The 23,685-nt window shown below is 45.2% G+C and overlaps 2 protein-coding genes across 6 annotated transcripts in view; one reads left to right on the top strand and one right to left on the bottom strand.

The window, feature by feature from the left end:
- Positions 1-841: 841 nt before the first annotated feature.
- On the bottom strand, positions 842-21,501 carry SYT11 (synaptotagmin 11). 3 transcript variants are annotated; one of them, XM_082615401.1, is made up of 4 exons: positions 21,250-21,501; positions 14,561-15,378; positions 5,874-5,997; positions 842-4,360 (listed from the first exon to the last, which is right to left on the bottom strand). In XM_082615401.1, exons 1-4 carry the CDS (start codon positions 21,281-21,283, stop codon positions 4,050-4,052), a joined length of 1,287 nt encoding a protein of 428 aa, XP_082471527.1. In that variant the 5' UTR covers positions 21,284-21,501; the 3' UTR covers positions 842-4,049. The 3 variants fall into 3 exon arrangements, with proteins under 3 accessions (XP_082471527.1, XP_082471528.1, XP_082471529.1); XM_082615402.1 differs by having other exon boundaries at positions 5,877-5,997; XM_082615403.1 differs by lacking the exon at positions 842-4,360 and adding an exon at positions 5,619-5,707 and having other exon boundaries at positions 5,877-5,997.
- Positions 21,502-23,181: 1,680 nt separating this feature from the next.
- Positions 23,182-23,685, top strand: part of GON4L (gon-4 like) — an 89,157-nt gene continuing 88,653 nt past the window's right edge. For all 3 annotated transcript variants that reach the window (XM_082615398.1, XM_082615397.1, XM_082615395.1), the window contains exon 1: positions 23,182-23,227. The gene's annotated coding sequence lies outside the window, so the exon portion shown is untranslated. The remainder of the gene's footprint in view (positions 23,228-23,685) is intronic.

Below are 23,685 nucleotides of genomic sequence, written 5' to 3'. Positions count from 1 at the left end.
TTGTACTTTATTTTATGTGTTTTCTACAATGATCCTGAGTAATGTATCGGGGAATAAATGTACAGGAACTAAGACTAGAAGACAAAATGGTTGTTAAGGTTTTGGAATCTTGATTTTTTTTTTCCTCTTCTCTATTTTCCAGTGTTCTTATAATATGCTTAGGATGTTAGTTTTGCAATTTAAAAATGTTTTGTAGCTCCTTAACTGAAACTTTAAAAAGTTTTAAAGCTTTTCTCTTGCTTTCTTTCTCTCTACTACTTGCGTGTACACACAGCGTTCCTTTTCTTTCAGGGCATTTCTCAGTGTGATTAAATATTTATTAGTGTGATTAATTGATTAATGCTTGTCTTCTTCTAAGCTCCTCAAATGCAAGACTCTTGCTCATCAATGTCTTGTATCCCCAGTACCTGGCATATGATAGAGACTCGATTAAAAAATATTTCCTGACTAATGAATAAATAAGAGAACAGAATCAGCCAGTCTCAGCATTGCTTTTGGAAATACTTCCAATTAAAGGGGCAGACTAATTCTCAACACTAAAAGCCATCCTCTCTCTCTCTGGTGGTTATGATCTTAAATATTACATTTTAAGAGGAAAACAGAAGGACTAGAAAAAGGACTCTCGGTCTGGAGCCTGGAATCTGCATTTTTAAACAAGTGACCCAGATGATTCTGAATTGGGTGGTCTAAGACCACGCTTTGGAGAACATGCCCTAGTACATCCTATTGGAGTCTGAATGTTCACATCATTCATAGTCATCCAGCTTCCAAGAAAATCATGCTGATGTCACCGGGCCTATTTAATGTGAATCAGTCTTTATTCTGCACTTGTGTGGTGCATTAACAAATTCAACATACAAGATAGCATTACATATTGTAGGTTAGCGTTACAGCATTATGCAGTTTCACACAATTCATGTTAGCTTTTTCGTTTTTTTTTTTTTAATTTGACACGTTTATTTTATTTTTGAGTTTCATTTTTACAAGAGAAGACACAAGGTAAAGAAAGACGACCACATCGGAGAAGGAGCACGGTGAGGGCAATGTCACTATCGTGGCCATAATAAAAGCCTTCCAAGAAAAAGGACTTGCATTATTCCCTCTCCTGAGCAAGCCGCCCCTGTCCCATGAGCCAGTTCTATTTGTTTTCACATCCAGAGCACCGCTCATAAACATGTACATCTTGGCTGTGCTCCACTGAGAAGAACTGAAGGGGAAGGACTAACTCATAAAAGGGACTTTTGTTATTAACAAAAACTCTTGTCTTCCCAAAGGAATCAAGATATCAGCAGAGAAGGACTGACTCTTGGAAAATCAGAAGTGACCATTCCCTAACCTATTCCTGACCATGAGTGCCTTGTGCAAAAGCTAGAATGTGACTCTCTTGTCTTTTAACTGACTCTTAGGAGTAGGCATTCCTCCTCCACCCTTAGCAGTTAGCTCTGGGAGGAACAAATGTGAAAACCAAAGCCAGCTAAGACACTTTGGGAGAGCAAAGTCAAGGGCACGATGGATCAGGCCTGAGGTAGGAGGGAGGAACCCTGTACTGTCCGCCTCTTTGCCATTTTTCTGAGAAAGACACCGAGGCAGCTCCTAGGCTACAGAACTACTGGTTCCTTCCCTGCCACCTCACCACCCACTGCTCAGTAGACCCAAAGAATGCAAGGAATAAAGCTACAAGGAGGTGGGGAAGAGAGGAGTTGGGTGAGGCTGCTTTCCCAGACTTATGTCAGGAGGAGCTACAGAGGCACACACAGCAGGGCAAAGGCCAGACTATCTCCACCTGTTGCTTTGCATTGTTTCTGGGAAGGAAACAAAAGCGGTTGCTCAGCGATTTCTGATCTTTAGACATTAAGGCGATGAAGAGGAACCATTAAAAATTTTTCCTAATGGGGCTTCAGAGTGCTCCTGTCAGATTTACATGAAACTATCTCAAAATGCATTTTTAGAAAACAAAAATTATTTTCTTCTACGTATGATACAGTATTTACATTCCATGGAGTGTTGGATAGAGACTGGTGGTGTGAACCCAACTGATGATGAGATTGTGAGTCAGATTATGGGGGATGTGGGATGACAGGGACAAGAACAGAGAGTGGGCTTTGTGCCTGCTCAGAACTGCTGCTCTGCATTGTCAAGAATCCAGGTTAAAAAAAAAAAAAAAAAAAAAGAATGGGGGGTGGGCGGGGAACAGATTGGTTTTAAATCCACAGAGTTAAGGGAATGTCAAAGGCAACATCACCACTCTCTCCACGGAGACTCAGCTTTTCAACTCCCTTCTCAGAAGCAAGTCAGATAGTGATGTTCTTGTATGAATGTGGAATTTCAATCTTGGCTAATCTTTCAGGCCTTGGTTCAAACTGCTGCTTATTTGAGTTCCTTTTCAGGCTGGCAAAAATATCTACTGCCTATCCAGGCTTACTTATTGTCAGTGAAGTGTCTGCCATCTGAAAAGTCTCAACTCTAAGAGACATGGCTGGTCTAGGAATAAGGAGATGTGAATTCTAATCCCAGCAAGATGCTGAATCTCTCTCAGCCTCTATTGTCCACTGGCAGAGGAGGATTGAACTCTGTGGTTACCCATACCTTCATCTTATCTTGAGATTCAGAAGTTCTAAGAACTAAGCACTTTGTTTTCAGGGAAAGGATGTTCTGAAAAAGTCCAAGTTATCTTTATTATTAATTTAGTCACAGGTACTCATTTTACTCATTTAGTTATTTTTATTTATTTATTTTTTTTGGTACATGGGCCTCTCACTGTTGTGGCCTCTCCTGTTGCAGAGTACAGGCTCTGAACGTACAGGCTCAGCAGCCATGGCTCATGGGCCAGGCCGCTCCATGGCATGTGGGATCTTCCCAGGCTGGGGCACGAACCCGTGTCCCCTGCATCGGCAGGCGGACTCTCAACCACTGCACCACCAGGGAAGCCCTCATTTAGTTATTTTTAAGAGCCATGATTGAAAAATTTAAAGAGAAAGAATAATTTCTGAAGTCCCTTTTCCTTATAAAGCAAAACTAACCTCATCTAAGCTACTCGAGAAGACTCTAAAGCTCAGTTTTCAGCATTTCTGGAAAAACAAAGGCCAGTTTAATCCTTCAAAACTCTGATGATTTCTAAACCATCAACCAACGAATGGCTGTCCTTCCAGACACAGTTACAAAGGGAGATGGCAGTCATCTCATTTTCCTTTCCTTGTCTTCATACCTACATTTGGGATCAGCTGGATGTATTCACTGGTACTATCCTGTAGCTGAATTTGAAGCCGCCAAAGCTCTTTTTAGACAAGTCATCTAGTTTTGTAAACCCAAATTCTACCAAAAAGTCTGATGTCTTCGTGTACTTGATCACAAATTAATCAAGGACTGCCTTTTACCCATTCATAGCAGGAGAGCTAATAACAAACATACCTCATTTCTCAAGTACTCTTTCTCCTGCAAACCCTGACTTATCCATTCCACCTTTGTTTCTTGGCTTACTACAGACCTCTGGACCTTGCGCTCAGTCAAAGAGCAGAAATGTAAGAGGTAACGGGGAGAAAAGATGGGGATGATAAAAACATGAGGTTTTACAAGAGCAAAAGATTCTTCCACAGAGGTGGGGAGTGAAAATAACTCTCTAGAGAAGCCCAATAAAAAGAGGCCAATTTCAGGTAATTAGCAAATACAATTCGGCACAAAACACAATTTTCATGGATTAAAATCTGTACCTTGATGTTGGCAGTTAGGCTAATTTCTTCAGTTTGTATTAGACATGCAAGTATAAGGTTACATTTTTATATATAGACTTGTAGAGGTCTTTCCCTCTCGTTTTTTCCCCCATAAAAAAAAAAAAAGGGATTTCCTAGTGCCTTGCAAAGGAGAAAAATCATCATCGCTAAGAACTGATCTGCAGCTGTGGTCATGTGGGGTGTTCTTTGTGGGGTTTGTTTTGTAAGAAATTTTCTTCTACAGCTAAAATGAGGTTTTGAGTCCGCTTCTCTCTGTTTATCTCTCTCCCCGCCACGTCCCTGCCCAGCCCGGCCCTGGGGTTAGAGGCAAGGAGAAGAGGATTAGTACTCGCTCAGACTGTGCCACTTGGCCACAGGCTTGCGGGGGCTCTCGCAGACCTCTCTCCAGTGTTCAGCACCGCTGACTGTGACACTGTGTGCCCCCAGGATCAGCCTCCCCACCACCTCATTCTTGGTGGTGCGATCGAAGTCGATGACAAGGAACTCGATGCTGATGTCGGGCAGGAGGTCAGTGGGGATGTCGTAGATGAAAGACTCATTGAAGACTGGGTTCAAAGTGCACTTCTTCACATGGGTTTTCTTCTTGGCAATGCGCTTTCTGCCGTAGTAGACGTTCACCTTGACATAAGGATCTGGGGCCCCCAAAGAGATCAGAAAAAGGGAGACAGGCCTATGACACAGTCCTCTCCTATACAATGGTGGCTTCTGGTTGGGGAGGAGGGGCTTCTGCTGTTCATCTCCTTGGTGTCCCATCCCCCACCCCGTGTGGTCTTTAGTGATTGCACACTAAGTGTACACTGACTGTGTACACGTCTGCCCACCTGGACAAGGGGCCAAGGAAACCAGGCAGGCATGGAACAGAACAGCCACCTCGAGTCAGGGCCAAAGAAACCCCATGACACCAAGAAGCATTTTCAAGGGCACAGGGACTAACAAAGCCTGCAGGCTTTTAGCCGAGTCTCACCTGGAGCAAGGGCACAGCACCCAGCATGCATGCATAGCACTGAGGATACCTCACCAAATGTAGAGACCCCATTTGCTTACCCAAAGCACCTTCCCAGCTACATTCATCAGGAAGAGAATGTAGACAGAGAGAGGAATGGGTGGACAATGAGAGGTGCCAGGGGTCCTGAAAGGTGGAGAGGGGGTGTCTGGGTCACAGGCAAGGGGCAGTGGTGGGCGGGGCGCAGACAGGTAGAAATAGGTTGAAGTACAAACACATGAAAAAATGCTCAACATCACAAATTATCAGAGAAATGCAAATCAAAACTACAATGAGATATCACCTCACACCGGTCAGAATGGCCATCATCACAAAATCTACAAACAATAAATGCTGGAAAGGTGTGGAGAAAAGTGAACCCTCTTGCACTGTTGGTAGGAATGTGAATTGATGCAGCCACGATGGAGAACAATATGGAGGTTCCTTGGAAAACTAAAAATAGAACTACCATGTGACCCAGCGGTCCCACTACTGGGCATATACCCTGAGAGAACCATAATTCAAAGGGACACATGCACCCCACTGTTCATTGCAGCACTATTTACAATAGCCAGGACATGGAAACAGCCTATATGTCCATCAACAGGAATGGATGAAGAGGATGTGGTACGTATATACAATGGAATGTTAGCCATAAAAAGGAATGAAATTGGGTCATCTGTAAAGACATGGATGGACCTAGAGACTGTCATGCAGAGTGGGGTGGGTCAGAAAGAGAAAAACAAATATTGTATATTAACGCATATATGTGGAATCTGAAAAAATTGGTATAGACACGTCTAGGTCTTATTTGCAAAGCAGAAATAGAGACACAGACATAGAGAACAGATGTATGGATACCAAGGGGGGAAGGGAGGGGGATGAATTGGGAGACTGGGATTGACATATATACACTATTGATACTATGTATAAAGTAGATAGTTAATGGGGGCCTGCTGTATAGCACAGGGAACTCTACTCGGTGCTCTGTGGTGACCTAAATGGGAAGGAAATCCAAAAAAAGAGGGGATATATGTATACGTATAGCTGATTCACTTTGCTGTGTAGTAGAAACTAACACAACATTGTAAAGCAAATATACTCCAATAAAAAAAATGTAAAAAAAAAAGAGAAAAGATAAATAGGTTGAAGTAAATAGCTGCTACCTGAGAGACCGGTGATATCCATCTTCGGCAAGTGTCTGGCTTTGAGGACCACCACTGTCATTCTTTGTGCCACAGGCTGATATGAGAGAGACACCTGGAGCTCCCCTCTGCTAATGCACTTCTGGGGAGAAGAAGAGCAGGTGAGAGTCCCAGCAGAGGGAGCAGGCCACAGCACAGAAAGCATGCGGAGGAAAAAGGAAATGTTCTCATCATAATCCTGATACTAAATAAAATCATTTGCAGGGAGAGACAGCATAGCCTAGTATTTAGGAGTGCAGACTCTGAAGCCAGACAGGCCTGGATTCAAATCCTGCCTCTACTTCTCATCTGTCTGACCTGGGACAAGCTACTTCCACTTCCTCATCTGTAAAATGGAGATAAAAATAGTCCCAACTTCCCAGGATTAGTAAGAGGATTCGATAATTTAGAATTTGTAAAACACCACAGTGCCTGGCACACAGTGTGTACCAGAGATGTGCATTCTCTCCTATTCTCTCATTCAGTTCTTTTTTTAAAATTTTTTTAAAAAAATAAATTTATTTATTTATTTAAATTTTTGGCTGTGTTGGGTCTTTGCTGCTGTGCACAGGCTTTCTCTAGTTGCAGCGAGCGGGGGCTACTCTTCATTACGGTGTGCGGGCTTCTCATTGCGGTGGCTTCTCTTGTGGCAGAGCACGGGCTCTAGGCGCACGGGCTTCAGTAGTTGTGGCTCGTGGGCTCTAGAGCACAGGCTCAGTAGCTGTGGTGCACGGGCTCTAGAACGCAGGCTCAGTAGTTGTGGCACACGGGCTTAGTTGCTCCATGGCATGTGGGATCTTCCCGGACCAGGGATAGAACCCATGTCCCCTGCACTGGCAGGTGGATTCTTAACCACTGCACCTCCATGGAAGTTCCTCATACGGTTCTTGCCATAAAAAATGTTTTGAAGACTGTATAGTGGGAGACAGGAAACTTGAGTTTGAGTAACTTGGCCAATTACTCACCAGCTGGCCCTGGGCAAGTCCCTGAACTTTCTGAAGCCTGTGCCTCCATTTCACAAGGTAAATATCCACACCTGCTCTCCACCTGCCCCAGTGTATGACCTTCAGAGTGTCTTCTCCAGCCACCTCGGATGCCCACAACTTTGTTTCCCCACTTTGAAATTTTATGCTAGGTTCTATTTTGAGCTTGAAAAAAAAAAAACCTCTAGTCCTCCAAGATCATTTTAAATAATATTTGGAGGACTTCCCTGGTGGCACAGTGGTTAAGAATCTGCCTGCCAATGTAGGGGACACGGGTTCGATCCCTGGTCTGGGAAGATTCCACATGCCACGGAGCAATTAAGCCCGTGTGCCACAACTACTGAGCCTGCGCTCTAGAGCCCGTGAGCCACAACTACTGAGCCCACGTGTCACAATTATTGAAGCTCACGCGCCTAGAGCCCGTGCTCTGCCACAAGAGAAGCCACCGCAATGAGAAGCCTGCGCGCTGCAACGAAGAGTAGCCCCTCTCGCTGCAACTAGAGAAAGCCCGCGCGCAGCAATGAAGACCCAACGCAGCCAAAAACAAATAAATAAATTTATATATATATTAAAAAAAACATTTGGATACTAATTACATGCCAGGTGCCAGGGATTCAGAACTGATAGGACTCAGTTCTTGCTCCCAAGGAGCTTATCACACACTAGAAGAGACAGAGATGTAGACAAACATATTTACTTGTCAGAAAAGTGAGAAGCCTGGAAATTCCCTGGCGGTCCAGTGGGTAGGTCTGCACTCTCACTGCTGAGGGCCTGGGTTCAGTCCCTGGTCAGGGAACTAACATCCTACAAGCCATACGGCGCAGCCAAAACTAAAAATCCTCAGTGCTGCTGAGAGATTCAGGTGGAGGCTTTGCCAGCTGACGTCTGGGCTGAGTTGATGGTGGGTGAGTAAGAGACACAGGCAATGGGCAGAGAGAAGATCCCGTGGGTCAGGGCGGCAGAATGGCCGGTACAAAGTCTTTGGGTGCTGAAAGGGTAGGCTGTGTTCAGAGAATGCTGAGAGGCGAGCGTGTGCCTGATGTTGGGGTGCTGGCAGGAGGGACGGGCCAGGAACCCAGAGAGGTGGGTCAGGCGAAGGTGAAGGGCAGTGGGGGTGAGCTAACCAAACAGCAGAGCCGGCCGCGGCACCCAGGCAGGAGGAGGTCTGTAGGCGTAGGTGCGACAGTTATTGTTGTTGTTAGTACATTAATAATAATACTATTCGAGTGAAAGCTGGAGAAGGAACTAAAGTAGAGAAAGACCAAAGTCAGACAGCTCAGTTAAGAGGCTGCTGCAACAGGCTAGGGAAGAAATGATGAGGCCTGGAACCAGGGCTGTGGCAGAAGAGATGGACCTGGGGTAGGATATGTCTCAGGAAGAACTGTCAGTATTTTCTGGGTTGGGGCAGCTAACTGGATGAAAAAATAGGGGCGAGGGAAGAGATGGAGGACTATTTCTTGTGTTTCTAGCTTAGGAAGTAGGGATGAGGCTGGGATAAAGAAAACAAAAGGAGGTGGGATAGGAGGACTTTAGGACATAATAAGTTAAATTTGAGACAAAAAAAAAATTTCGAGACCAAATCATCCCTCCACTATCAAATCGTATTCCTTGTATTCTTCATAGCCCCAAAGGAATGCCACCTACTTGAGGAATTCTTAGATTGAGCAAAAATAGACCAAACTGACCACCAGCCTTACATACGCCACATACACACCAAAATGACTTGCTGTGCACTCACTAAGTGCCAGACACTCTGCTAGCAGCTAGGGCTGAAATGATGCACAAAGAAGACCCCCACCCTCCAGAAGCTCATGGGCTAGTGCACTACCTGCTCAGGTGTGGCTGGTGCAGTAAAGAACAACATCAGTAAATAAGTTAATTAGCTCATCAGTGAAAAACAAGCGAAAAACCCTAATAGTTGATGCTTTGATTATGTCTTAAGTCACCTCGAGGAATGAACTGTGATAATATTTCCATTTGGCTTAAAAAAGTTCTTGAGGCTATATTTCATACCAGGAGCATAAGGAAATGTCCCTCGTAGGGTACTGAATGTGACTGAACTTTAAACTTAGCCATTAGCTTTTGAAATTGAAGTACAAAAGAAAATAGACTTTAAAAAAGATGTTCATGGTATTCTCTGCTAGATTGAAGCCCCACATCTTTTCCTTACCCCTAACATATAGCCAGCTCTTGATTCATCCACGGGAAGTACCCTCAGCCAGTGTGAAATCACAGGCTGGTTTCCCTTGCCAGCCAGTATACTTCTGGGCTGCTTCCTTTTGACGAGTCAGAATGCAATCAGAGAAGGTAAACTCATTTTTACTATCAGCCACAGCCAAATGTCATCAGGAGAGTAAACCCTCATGAAAAAGAAAATTAAATGCCTTCTAAAACATTCAGAACTGGCCTGCCCAATAGAGTAGCCGCTAGCTACATGTGTCTATTTAAATTTTAATTCATTAAAATGAAATAAAATTAAAATTTTAGTTTCTCAGTCACGCTGGCCATATTTCAAGTGCTCAGTATCCACATGTGGCCAGTGGCTACCATACTGGACAGTGCAGATATGGAACATTTCCACCATCATAGCATCCAGCGGATAGTGCTGATCTAGAAAGAACTTCTGGATTATTTGGGCCACTGCTCCCCTCCATTTCCATGAATAATGAAATGTTAATGAGTTTTGATATCTATCTCTGGGGCCATCCTTGAATATTGGTATCTAAATATTAAATATGCAATCTTGGGGACTTCCCTGGTGGTCCAGTGGGTAGGACTCCGTGCTCCCAGTGCAGGGGGCCAGGGTTCAATCCCTGGTCGGGGACTACACCCCACATACATGCCACAACTAAAAGCCTGCATGCTGCACCTAAAAGATACTGCATGCCCCAAGTAAGACCCTGTGCAGCCAAAATACATAAATAAAATATTAAAAAAAAAAAAAAGAGTTTTGGGCTTCCCTGGTGGCGCAGTGGTTGAGAGTCCGCCTGTCGATGCAGGAGACACGGGTTCGTGCCCTGGTCCGGGAGGATCCCACATGCCATGGAGTGGCTGGGCCCGTGAGCCATGGCCGCTGAGCCTGCGCGTCCGGAGCCTGTGCTCCGCAACGGGAGAGGCCACAGCGGTGAGAGGCCCGCGTACCGGAAAAAAAAAAAACAGTTTTATTTGCAAAAATAACATTGATTACAAGATTATACTTAGGTTTTCTGGTTATTTATTTAAAACTCTGTTTCAAAAAAAAAAAAAACTGTTTCCTAAATCATCCATTGTAACAAAATCATCCTAATTTAAATCCCGTGCCCCTTCCTTAGTTCGTTGGGAAGGTGGACAATTTCTGGTTACCTTCACAATAATTTCCTCCCCTAACATCACTCCTCAGACAACGGTTCTCCATCTGATTCCCACCCCCCCTTCATCTTTGGCCATTTTACATGGGCAGAACGCCCATCCCCATTCAGCTGCCCCTTTGTGATGCCCAAGTCTGCAGCCACAACACCACCTGAATGCCATTCCATTCTGCATTGAAGGCCGGAGTTTCAAGTCTCCCCCTCCCCCCTCCCCTTCTCTTTCCACCCAATTCCCATTCCAAGCGGCATTGTCAATGACTCTTTGTCAAGGGCTCTTTGTCAAGGGCTGGGAGCGGACTCTGTTTCCCAGCCCCTTGGCCTAGTGAGGTAAAGACCCTGTTGGGGGGCAGGCAAGCAGAAGGACAAGGGGGAGAAAGGGTTTTATCCATGCCTGACAGAGCTGGGAGGCTTTGCTCTCAGAGAGCGGGATCCTTTCTCACTCCGTGGAAAAGAGGAACAAGAGCAGGGGCCCTAAAGAAGACGTTCAGCTGAAGGAAATACTTAGGCGAGGGATAAGTCTATTTCTTATAATTAGCAGGGCCCCGCCCACAGTGATTTTTCTAGCCACAGCATCTTTGCAAAGAGGAGGACTCATGCGTGCTCAATAAACCTTTACTGGGGCTAGAAGTTCTCAGGGCTACCTCCACATAAATCACAGTCATGAGAAAACAAAAGAAACAAAAACCTCAACATTCAATCACATCCCTCCTTGTCTTCTCCCCAATACACAAATATAGCATCTTTCTTTTTTGTGTATGTGGTTTTATTTATTTACTTATTTTACATAGCAATTTTCTTTATTGTTCCTGGATAACTGACATTCCTTTTTCTTTCTCTCTTTTCAGTCCCTTTTGACTAGACTGGATGAACTCCATGGTCTCTTGTAAATCTGAGATTCTAAGAATCCTATCATTCCCATGACCATTGTCCCAGGTCACGAACACCAATCTGGTAGTAGAAAGACAGGAAATGGTTTGGGAAACAATGACCTGAAGAAATTAGGAGTCTAAAAACTCTCTATTATCCACCTTGTAAGTCCCCTCTTTCCCACTGTCTCTTCTTTAACCCCAGCCCTCGCTGAACCACCTCCCTTCTCCTTGTGGGGGATGTATTATGGGAATGTAAATTCACTTTTATTTCTATCTGAATAAAATACTAGGAAAAAAAAAAAAAGCTGCCACTAAAAAAAAAAAATCCAGTTCCAAAGTCCAACTCAGAGAGTTTTGGGCATTATAGAGTTTATACTGTGAACTTCTTTCATTAATAATTGAGTGTTAATTTTTAATGCTTCTTATATCTTTCTGTATATTCCTAAGAGCTGAGTACTCTCACAGAGTCACTCCATTAGCCTTCGTGATCCAGCCTAGAGGGAGACTGAGGCCCAGAGTAGGTAACTGCTTGCCCAGAATTAGTCAGTGAAATGGACAGAATCAGAAATCATGACCAGTCCAGGGCTTCTTCAACTGGACTGCACTGTAATAACGGAAAGGACAAGAGCTGAATTTTCTGCTAAAGGTCAGGAAATGCAGTTAGGGGTGGGTGGTTGTCTAGAGAAATGCAGTTCTCACCAGTCTCCGCCCAGGAGCATTTGGCTCCATTATTATAAGGGGGTACCTTACCCAGACCAGAAAGACCTCTTTACAGACAGCGTGGAATAGTCCAAAGCAGCTCTAACTGATGAGCCATGGGGAGATCCAGAAAGGGCAGATTCTTGGCTACAGTAGGGAGGGTTTAGGGTAGACATTTGGAGGCTGTACTGCTAGGGAATCAGGGGGACTGATTGACTAGACTGAGTGACTAGAAAGATGACAGCCACGACCCAGGATGGAACACAGCTTTGCCCACTGGCACTGGTTGGGGAAAACAGGCTTAGGACACCTGGGAGGCTGCAAGGCTCTGGGGTGGTGCTGCAGGGGCTCTGGGTGTCCTGTCTGGAGCCTCTTCCAGGGGATGTGTTGCTCAGGATCCCAGCCCTGGCTTATCCCTCCTGAAGGGTGTTAATAAAGTGGAGAGAAGCTTGGCTCTCCCCAAGAGCCCCTGGCAGTTTAGCAAATGCCATTGTCTGTGCTCCCTGCCCAGTGTCCTGGATTTGAGGCTGTTTTGTTCCCAGCCGAAATCAGTCCCTTTCCTTGCCAGTGTCTTCCCAGCTGCAGCTTGGTACAGAGCCATCCTCCACAGTCAGCCGTGGGCTGCGACTGCATGAGCTGTCTGAAGGAGTCCAGCTAGTTGGTGGATTTACCAGGCTGGTGCTCCAGGGAAGGCTGTGCTGGGAAAGAGCCACCCTGCGAGGAGAGCTAGACGAAGGCAGGGGGTGGAGCACTGGAGCTGCTATAAAGGGGAGTCAGGAATCAGGGGAGCGGCTTGGCGGAATCTGGAGGAAAAGAAATGGAAGGAGAGGGGAAGGGACGCAGGGAGATGAGACAGGTCACTACTGCAGCTTCTGTCCAGGCCTTCTGACTCCAACCTCAGAGGATACAAGAACTCTTGCTGTCTTGGACTCGGGGATGTCTCATTGTATCCTGGCAACAGACCAGTGTTTATGCCCTGACCAAATGCCTCTAATGGTCTTTGAAATGTTCGGACTCCCCCGGCCCCTGTGAGGTAGAGCTGAGTGGACCATGTGGCAACAGTGGTTCTCTGGGCAATAGCATGGCTGGGCTGGCTGCAGTGGGACAGGCGCCTACACAGCAGAGGGGGTAAGAACACACGTCCAGGGGGAGCCACTTCCTGCCTCCCCTCCCCTCCCCAGCCTGGCACTGCACAGTGCCCTTCAGCAGTGGCCAAACCTTGTTCTTGGGAGCACACTCAGCCCTACTGGCCTGGAAGCCTCCTTCCAGTCCTGAGCCTCCTGCCTCCCCCTGAGTCTGGCATGGGATGGCAGCTGAAGAAGGCAGTAAGAGACCAGTAAGGCATTTACAGGCAGAGTTCTTTCTGGGAAAAGTGCAGTTGATTTTAGTGGCCCTGATATCCTTTCTGAAACTTCTATCCTCTTCTCCACTGATCCAGGTCTCCCTTGTCTTCCTTCACTTTGTCAAAACAAAATATAAATACCTACAAGTCATATATCTCTCCCAGGGATCAAACTTTATTAATAATAGAAATAATAATAGTAATAATAATCATGGTTCCCATTTATTGAAGGTTTACTATGGGCTAGGGATTATGTAAATTCATCATCTTAATTCCTGTAAGAAACTGAGACTTAGAGAATTTAAGCAGCTTGCCCAAGGTCACTTAACGGGTGGGATTTAGATTCAAACTCAGGTCTGACTTCAAAGTCCTTGCTATTAACTCCTTATGGTAAATCCTGAAAAAGGAATGAAACTCTAAGTGTAAAATTTCAACAACTTCTTTCATAGCACCTACCCTACTCACTATGTGATAATTGCAAGATTTTTTTGTATTTCTCCTCCACTAAAGTAAAAGCTCCATAAGGGCAATGGTATGCCAGGTATATTATCTCATTGGATCCTCATAACCCATAAGGAAGACAATATTATCAGCTCCATTTTACAGATGGGGAAATAGAAGCTTAGAAGAGTTAAGTAACTTACCCACATCACACAGCTGGAAAGTGGTGAGCTGGAAGGTGAAGCCAGGCAGTCTGAATCAAGAGAACTCGTGCTGAACCGCAAAGCTACACTGCCTCCCAGATTGAGGAGGAAATGAACTAGTGGGGCTGGGGGTTACAGTTCTTGCATCCCTGAAATAACTCAAGAGCCAATGCTGGCCCAGTGGAGAGGAGGCAGGATGGAGGGCTCTCATCCCCCTTCTAATGCAAACAAGGAGGAGAGGAGAAACGGGGAGAGGAGTATCTGTGGCAAAGGTTTGGGCCTGGGTAAGGGGCCCAAAGGGTGAAGCAGTTAAGTTTCATTTATAAAATGGTTAAAAGTCATACAGATGATACTACTTACATCTCTAGATTTGGGTTGGGAAAGGGAAGCTGAAGGGAAAATTACTGATTTCACAGCTTCTCAGCTGTGAGAAATAAGTTCACTTGAGGAAGATCACACATTTTGGATTAGAAGTTAGCCCCCTTATCCCTGAAGTGATGGGTCTGTGAGTGGTGAGCCAGCCTGCTCCAAGCAAGCTGGATGCAGCATCAGGATGCCAACCGCTAAGTGAAATTTCAGAAGCTACCTGCCCTTCTCTCCTCGTGAAGCTGCTTCTTGGAGGAGACCTAACCTGCCAGGTTCTCTGTCTTACTTTGACCACTGCTTATCCTTGACAGCCAAGAGCTTCCTTTCTACAGCCCCTCTTTGCCATCCATCTCATCCCCTTGTCCCCTTCTCTCCCCCAACCTACCATCCCTCCCCAACACACTCTTCCTCCTCACCTGGATGTTCCTTTTGATGATGTCCCTGGTCAGCTGTACCTTGCCTGTGCTGGGGTCTACTCCAGCCAACGGCACCATGACCTCCCCAATGACGTCATCCCGGGAGAAGCGGTCAAAGCTGAGGACGAGGAAGTGCAGTACCAGGTCCTGAAGCTGGCTGTATGGGATGCCATAGAAGGTGAAGGTCTCGTCAAACACAGGGTCCAGGGTCTTCCGCAGCACTCTGGTCTTCACCCGATGCCGCTTGTCAGGAAGGATGGTCATTTTGATGTAGGGGTCAGAGCCCTGGGTTTGGTCATCCATCACTGGCAGCCCATGAGCCTCCTGGATTGTCACCACCAGGGCTTTTTTGGGGAAGTTATAGTCCACTGAGAAGGTGAGGGATCCTAGCATGACATCCTCCTCTGGAGATGATGGAGAAGTGGTTTTGCTCTCCCCGGGGGTCAGGCTCGCAATGGGGCTCCTCAGTTCTTCCCCATAGTCCACTTTGATGGGTAACTGGTCTATACAAGATCCAGAGCTAGGACCCTTGTCTTGGCCCAGCAGGCCAGCCTCTGCTGCGTCCACCAACAGGTTCCCGCGTCCACCTTCCCTCGCATGGCCATCTTTGTCTCTCCGCACTTTGATGATTTTCTTCTTGTTGCTGAGGGTCTCTGGGTATATGCTGATGCCTTTGAGCATATGAATAAACTTGTATGGTGGGTTCTTGTGCTTCTTCTCTGCCTGCTGGTGGCAGCATGTCCAGACAAAGACGGTCACCGAGACACATACCACCAGCACAGAGGCCCCGATGAGGCCAGCGACCACTGGTGACACATCTGAAGGTGGAGACCAGAGACGTGTCAAGGCAGGTGGACCTCAACCCCTGCCCAGAGAACCCCTGCTTAGTGCTTCTGGCTGGAGCCAAGCTAATCTGTAACCTAGCCTCCAAAGCAAAACTTGCTCATCTGGGCTTATGAACTTCTCCCCTCTCTTGGAGATTCCCTCACCCATCCTCTCCAACCAGTCCATGGCTCTTCCTTTCCACCAAACATGGATGAAATACTTATCTTCTCTAGAAAGCCTTCCCTGAAGTGCCCCACCTGACGGCCTGTTCTTTTCTTGGCCTTCCCTCAGCACTTATGGTTTGCTCATATTGATTTGTGTTTCACATAAAGCCACCCTATAGGTCGGCTATAGGTCGACTAAGGTGTTATAGGTCACCTTTTTACATGAGAACCCATTCACCTCAACTGTTACACAAGGGTATGAACTGTGTCTGGTTTCAGGAGGATATTCCACAGCATCCAGCACAGGGTTTGCAACAGTGGGCTTGTGTGGACTGACTGACTGACAGGTAGGGTAGAAGGATGTGGGGTTGATTTTGGATGGTTTTGGTAGGGTGCCCAAGGGTGATAAAAGTAGGTGGGTGGTAAGAAGTAGAAGAACTCTGCGTCTAAGTACTTGAAATATGTTTCAAATTTCAGCTCCCAGGTATTTAACATACTTGTATTTTAAGATAAAATAATGAAATAAAATAAAATAAATAAAATAATTAAATTAAAGTACTTGTGTTTTAAGATAAAATAATAAAATCTTTTAGTATGAAATACAAGTATTTTAAATAGGGAGAAATAGGGGCTGTGGAAAATGTCAGACCTTGTCACCTTCTTAGTAAGGTTTTCCCTGACTACCCTATTTAAAAGTGTAAACTTTTCCACCCCTGAGATCCACACTTCCTGGCCCTGCTTAATTTTCTCTACATGTCTTGTCATGCTTCTCTCTCTCACACACACATACACATACACACACAAACATACACAGGCACACACATACACATAAGAATATATATAGACACACACATATAATTTTACTATTTATTGTCTGTCTTCACTAGAATGTAAGTTTCATAAGGACAAGGATTTTGTCTGTTTAGCTCATCTCTGTATCCCCAGCACTAAAAACACCTAACAGGTACTTAATATATATTTGTTAAGTAAACAAATAACTAAACAGAAACAGATTTTTTTCCTTCCCCTCCTCTAGTCTTGTCTTTTCCTGCACAAATCGGGCCCCTGACTTAGATAATTAGGTTTGGGGATTTCCTCCCCCTTAAGTTCATTGAAGCCAAATTGGGTTTAGGCCTTAAAGATCTAGATAAGGCCTATAGTTATCCATACTACTCATTAGGGTAAGTCTTGGATAGGGCAGGGGAAATAAGGAAATAAATGTGATTCTAGCATATTCCAGATATGTAAGATGATATCCCGTTTACCCTGCTTTATTTTTCTTCATAGCACGTATTACCCCTGACATATATTTGTCTGTCTTCCCTCACTAGGTAAGTGTAACAAGAATAGTGACTGTTTTGTTCACTGCTATATTCCCAGGTCCTAGAACCATGTGGCACATAGTAAGTGTTCAGTGAACAAATGAATTAGTCAATTCAAAACAGCTTCCACTTTAGGAGTTTGGGATTAGCAGATACAAACTACTATATGTAAAAGAGATAAACAACAAGATTCTACTATATAGCACAGGAAACTATATTCAATATCCTGTAATAAACCATAATGGAAAAGAACATGAAAAAGAATATTATTTTATATAGAAAATATATAATCGAATCACTATTCTGTACATCAGAACCTAACACAATATTGTAAATCAACTATACCTCAATAAAAAATAAAAAAACAGCTTCCACAGATTGGAAAAACAGGATGAGGTCAATATTATTACACATAACAGGGATAAATGTAAAATTCTATTTGCCCTTCAAAACCTATCAATAGGCAATGGGAGACCTTACTTGATGAGTGTGAGTAAAAATAACTTAGTAGTTTAGGTGACAAAAAGCTTGGAGTATAATTAGGCTGATGCTAACTTACATTATCAGTGCAATGTCCAGATCACAGGAGGGGTAGTATAATTTCATCTGCACTGGTCACGACACATATGGAGTATTCTATCTAGTACTGACAAGAATAAAAATTGCTATTTTTTGTGTACCTTTATGATATCCCTGCCAGGCATCATGTTAGAGATTTTTCTCTCCAAAACAAATAACTTATTGAATAGGTACCATTAATATCCCCACTTTACAACTGAGGAAGCTGGGGACTCAGATCTACACTAGGCCACATAGTAGCAAATGGCAGTGATGGGATTTAAACCCTGGTCTATCTGACACCAGAATGTCTCTACATTATGGATAAGCAGGATAGTAGAGGGCCTGGAAACCATATCAAGTGAGGAGAAATTGAAGGAACTGGAGCTGAGGGGTCTGGGAATAATAACTTTCTTCAATTATTTAAGGCATTTTGCTGGAAGAAGGTCTGATGTGATTTTACTTTGGAGGGCAGGTCTAACATCAGCGCGTACAGGCTACAGGAAGACAGATTTTGACTCAATGAAAAGAATCAAATTATTGGTAGAACTGTCTCTCAGTGGCCCAGATGGCTTCAGGAGGCAGTGAATCTCCATTTGAAAACTTTCAGAGATTGGATCACCTTGGTCAGGCATATTCTAAAAAAGATTTCTTTAATGAGGATTGGAATAAATGTCTCTGAAATTCTTTCTACCTCAAACATTCCATGGTTCTATGAAAGTTGGGACCAGGTTCTATGAAAGTTGGGACCAGGTAAGAAAAGCGGTTACATTTTGAAATATTAATATAGATTAGGAGTAAAGCCATTTAACAAAGTAAACCAAGGTGACTGTGTCCATGGCCATACTGAATAATAACAGCATTTATTTTCAGAGTATCAAGTGAAATAAAAGCTGTTAGGGAGAGGTCTCACAAAATGGGAGTAGCCTTAGCTGTAAGCACCTTGAGAGTGGGCAGAAACAACACCCTGTTCATCTTTGAATCCCTGAGTCTCTTGCATCTAACAGGAGCTCAGTAAATATTTGCTTGAACAATTGATTGGGTTCAATTGTCAATCAGAATAGGCACAATTTGAAAAAGTGGCTCTCCATTCACCCATGAGGGACTTCCTGAAAATTGCTTGCTACCGATTAGTAAAACTGAATATTGATTGTCTCTATGAGAAGAGAAAAGCAGGGAACTACCAAGACAAGTATATTTTTGAGAATGATTTGAAAGGGAGTCTAAAGGCCTGGGATGGGAGACATCTGAGTGATCCTTTTGGCTCTACCATAGATTTACTCTGTGATCTTGAGAGATCCCCACTGCTGCTTACAGTGCCTCAACTTTTATTGCTAGAAAATAGAGGTGGAGCAGGTAAAAGAGAAGAAGGATTCTCATCTTTCAGGAGGATAGAGAAGGAAAAAAAGAGAAATGGATGAATCCACTTGTGAATTACCTGGGCTATCTCCTCCACCTTGTTTCCCACTTTTGTCCTACTTTCTTCTTCATTTTAGTATTTGTTAACCCCTGCCTCTCTCCCCCCACCCCCAAGGCAGTGAACTAGAAAAATCAGAGATATTGTCTAGCTTTAGTCAAAAGCTTGGTGGGAAAAGGAAGTTGGAACTAAAAGCTGAAGTGAGTGTTTTCAAGTAGTAGTAAATTGCAGTGACCCATGCTGCTTGCTCCTTTTGTCCTCCAAGGTCATGGATAATTGAGTGTTGGCTTGGTGAATCTCTCAAGGGCTAGGGAGTTTGAAATGAAGTGCTCTATGAGATGTGAAAAAGTCAGAAGTGGCAGTTCTCTGTAGAGAAGATCCTCTGTGTGGATTTAAAGATCTGCGAGACACATCTGGGCTTTGTCCAATTGTCTCAGTCTCTGACCAGCCCTGCTTATTGACACTTCCTTTGCTAAAATAGGTTTTCCCTGTCAAGTAGGCCAGCATGACACAGTAAAATGAGAATGAACTTTGGCATCAACTGGAAATTGGTTTAAATCCTAGCACTACCCTAACTAGTTTGTTTTACTTTAGCCAAGTTATTTTATCTCCCTTAGCCTCAGTTTCCTCATCTAGCAGATATATATAATAATGAATACACTTGAGGATATTTGTAAGGATTAAATAAAATGTAGTATGTAAGGGCCTGATAATTTCTTTTTCCACTAACATTCTCTCTAAATGAGATTAGTGTATTATGCTGTACAGCATCTAACTTTCCAAGGACTCTGGAACTGCAATTAAAAGAAAAGAATATGTTGGAAAGAAGGCATAAGAAGAAAATGAAAGAGCAAGAAGAAAAATCATGAGGTGCTCATGTGATGACAAAAGGGACATCTATTTTGGAAATTTAGGGCTCAAAGAATAAAAATGCAGAAGGTGAAGTGGAAGAAAGAAATATAATCAAGATTTAGCCTTAGGGAATCAGTGCAAACAAGTAGTAAATGGGTGTGATCTGTTGTCCGTATACTTTCTCTGATCTGATGTCTTCTTCCTGGCACTGAGGGGATAGAGCACACTGGGTTCTGTTCATTTCCATAAACCTTTTATTTGGGAGCGAGAGAAAAGCCATTTCCTAGTTGGATTGGGGCCCCACCCTAAACACTGGAGTCTGGATGCTCAAACCTTCTGGATTGTCTGAGGGATAGAATCTCTTAAGGGAAAAGGAGGAACCCTAGGCTGACAGCAACTCTCACTGGCTTCTCCCATACAAACTGGGATAGAACTGAGGGAGAAACAGGGCAATTCTTTTTTATTTTGGGGCCAGGAAAGCCTAGCACAGGAAGTTTGCTACCCTAGCACATTTTGGAGGAATCCCCCAGAGGAAAAACTTGCTTCTCGAGCTTTTCTTTCCCATCTGCTTCCCTATTTTCTACCCCACTCTGCTCCAGGGAGTGTAACTGATCTTGGAGCCCGTAGGGTTGGGTCGGGGACCAGCAGCTCCGAGATGACGTAATGCTTTCTCTGGTACACAAAGCGGCCTCCCCGGGCTCGGCCTTTTTCGCCCCTCCCCCTCCGGCCTGGATCGGGCCCCCGCCAGCGCCAGCGCGGGTGAGTCCCCCTTTTTGAAAAGCCAGCCTAGGGAAACAGGGAACAAAGGCCTGGGAAGAAGAGCCTAGGCGCTGCTAGGAGGCCCAGAAATAGACATCACGTCATCCCCCAGCCCAGCAGCGCCAAGCGCCATTTGGTAGCTACGGACGGATCCCATCATTACGATGCAGAATAGAAATTGCAGGGCTCACGTTTCCTCCTAGCCCCAGCATCCAGCTGACCGGCTTAAGGAGTGGCTTCCTTTTTGCTCCCCACCCCCGCACCCCTCTTTCCCCAGAGGCCGCCGCCTCCCCTGGCTGCCAGCCACACAGCCCACAGTCCCCAAGCTGCCATCTTGATGCCCCATCTCCCTTGCCACCTCCCTCCCCCGCAGGCCTGAAGAGTGGGAGGGGGAGGAAGGGGCACCGCCCTGCGTGCCCCAAGGGGGAGGGCTCGGCCTACCTCACCTCTCCTCCCCCAGAAGGAGGGGTTCACATCCTCCTCAAGCTCTCTGCTTCTCACCTCCAGCAGTGCTGACAGCGCACCACACAAGGTTTTAGCATCCTGGGCCTCCCCACCCTCGGTGTGGCTCTGGCCTTCACAGCCCGTGCAGTCCATAGCTTAAGTTTGGGTGTACACTGCCTGCTACCCACCACCGTAGGCCCGATTCTACCCACCACCACAGGCCTGATTCTAGAGGGGCTGGCACTTGAAGGGCCTGGTCTGGGCTTCACGCTCTGCCCAGCTACTGGGCTCCCTTGGCTTTGCAATGGTTTCGCCTACCCCAGGCTTAGTTTGCCAGAGTCTACTTACCAAAGCTAGGTCGGATATTGGTGATCTCAGCCATGTCGTAATCAGAGGCTATTGCTATAAATGCTTTTGCAATGGTCAGACAACTCTGGGACCTCCGGTCAGTACGGAGGCCGCCGCTGCAGAGCGCTAGGTCAGGAGAAGGGGAAGGTATCTGGCGGACGCCTCCTGCAACTGGTCTCTGGTTGCCAGCTGCGGTCGCCTCTTAAGATGCTCCAGGGATGCTCTGAGCTAAGGAAGCAGGTGCAGCCAGACTGGTCCTGATGCGAGGTAGGCCCCGCCTTCCTCCGAACGGCCGTCGGCAGAAGACTCCGCCTCTGTCCGAAAAGTTCCGGAAGGCAAGCCCCGCCCTTTTCCGGAAGATCTCTGGGAGGGCACCCCTCCCATCGCCAAGATTTCCAGAGAATGAGACCCCGCCTACTGATGGGCCGTGGGTCTGTAAGGCGAAAACCCCGAGGCCTAAGGACAAGTGTAGGTACTTTATCGTATGAGATCCCCTAGATCTTGTGATTCCGGTTCCCTGGGCTTAATATAGCAGCAGAATGTTCTGGCAGGATTTTGGAAAAATAAAATTCTATATTGCCTGCATTTCAGTATTAGTTGCCTTTATTATTATGCGTTTCTGAGACCACTAAAGATTATTATGGAAACTTTCTTAAACTTCAGAAGCTCTGATTAAAGACCAAACCTGGTGTTGGTTTCACAACTCTGAAAATTTACTGAAAATAATTTAATTGTATAAGTAAAACGGATGGATTCTGTGATGTGTAAATTGAAGCTGTTTTTAAAAAAGACTAAAAAAGAGTGCTAAAGTTAATCAGTGTTGGATATTTCTCTTCCAAAAGCTTCAAGTGCTTAGAACTGCTTAGGGAAGTGAGTGAGTGAGAGAGAGAGAGAGAGAGAGAGCCAGCGAGCAAACCAACAGATCTGTGTATTCTGTAGTTTCAAAAGCAGGACACAAGTGAAACTCCAAGCTTCTAGAGATTTCCTTGACATTTGGAAGAGTTAGAATGATTCACGTAAGAGTCAGACTACTGGCGGTTATCTCCATGATTACATCAAGCTCATCATTTTTGGCTGTGGATACTTTCATCCTGTCGGATTCTGTTTACAGACAGAATCAGGTCAAATAAATTATTTAAATGCATAAATATTTGTTGATGGTTCACCTGTAAAGTGAGAAAGTTGAATGTATTTTTTCAGCTTTGACGTTCTGTCCTTGTAGAAAAGAGGAAAGAACAGTTCTAGGAGTTACTCATTCATTCAAAACACATGTATTGAATTTATTGGACATCGACTATGCCCCAGGCACCTTCCTGGACACTGGATTAATGCATTAGAAGCTGGAGTCAGGATACCTGATTCCTTCTGATAGCTGTGTATCTTTGTGAAATCACTTACCCAGCTGAGCCAAAAATTTGTCCTGTGTAAATTGGAAGGTATAATAATACCATTGTCCCACAGGATTTATTGTGAAGATTTAAAAAAAAATCACCTTTGATAACATAGGTGAAAGCATTTTGTAAGCAGAGTATTATACAGATATGAATAATTACTGTGGATTGAGTCCAAGACTGCCTTAGCTTTATTCAGGAAACTGCACTATTTGTAACCCAGTGATTCCTCTTTCTGGAATTTTATGAATTCTCCATTTCCTTGGTCCTGTATTCCAGGTGTCTAGAGGCGAGAAGGGTTAATTGTAAACTTAAACCACTGAACCTTAACCCCCAGTTTTGTTTTGAGTAGGATAGCTCCATGGACAGAGAAAGCGAGGTATTGCCTTTAAATTTTTTTGCCAACAACGGACATACTAGCCCTTTGGCTTCTTTCTGCCCTAAAATAAGATGGCACCTGTGGTTGGCGCATGCTCCTTGATGCCCCGACGCCGCGCACCGCGACTCGGGGGCGCGCACGTCAGTCACTGACGTTGGCTGACTTCCGGTGGTACCGAAGCTGAGTTTCCGCGGGATCGGGCAGGCTGGTGAGGGTACTGGGTCGTGTACCGTGGGGCGGGAAGAGGCAGGTGGGAGCTGGACGTCCGGGCGAAGGTTGTCCAGGCTGAAATGGTCGGGTCTGAGGGCTGGTGCGGGGTGCGTGACAGAGGTAGGGGAGTGAAAGCGTGTAGCTGAGAGTGGGGACTTGGGCCAGCGCTCGGCGGCGAGGTCAGAAGCGCAGTTAGGACCCCTTTGTGAAATCTTTTCCCAGGAGGGGTCCACGCTGGGCCTGCCTCCGGATTTGCATTCATTCACTGTCGGTCTGACTGCAGTTCCCAAAGTTGGGGGCGGGGGTGCTCTTTAGAGCCTCTGCTGTCTTTGAAGTGCCGGAGCTGATCCCTGCACGCTGCTGACTTTGAATAGTAGCTGCCTTTTTAAAAATCTTTTTTCCTCCTTTTTTGGACCTCAGTAATTTATCTGAAATATACGACTCGCCTGAACTAAT

Source organism: Mesoplodon mirus (assembly GCF_964341445.2).
Source record: "Mesoplodon mirus genome assembly, chromosome: 3".
NCBI lineage: Eukaryota > Metazoa > Chordata > Mammalia > Artiodactyla > Ziphiidae > Mesoplodon > Mesoplodon mirus.
This window is presented reverse-complemented; position numbering and strand designations above follow the sequence as displayed.

Bases quoted from the DNA above. Each gene is read 5' to 3' on its own strand.
- SYT11 (XM_082615401.1), bottom strand. From the start codon at position 21,283: ATGGCTGAGATCACCAATATCCGACCTAGCTTTG. The intron at 5,998-14,560 runs GTGAGGAGGAAG...TCTTCTCCCCAG, and splicing joins TCATCAAAAGGAACATCCAG to AAGTGCATTAGCAGAGGGGA. The intron at 4,361-5,873 runs GCAGCTATTTAC...TGGGGGCCCCAG, and splicing joins TATCACCGGTCTCTCAGGTA to ATCCTTATGTCAAGGTGAAC.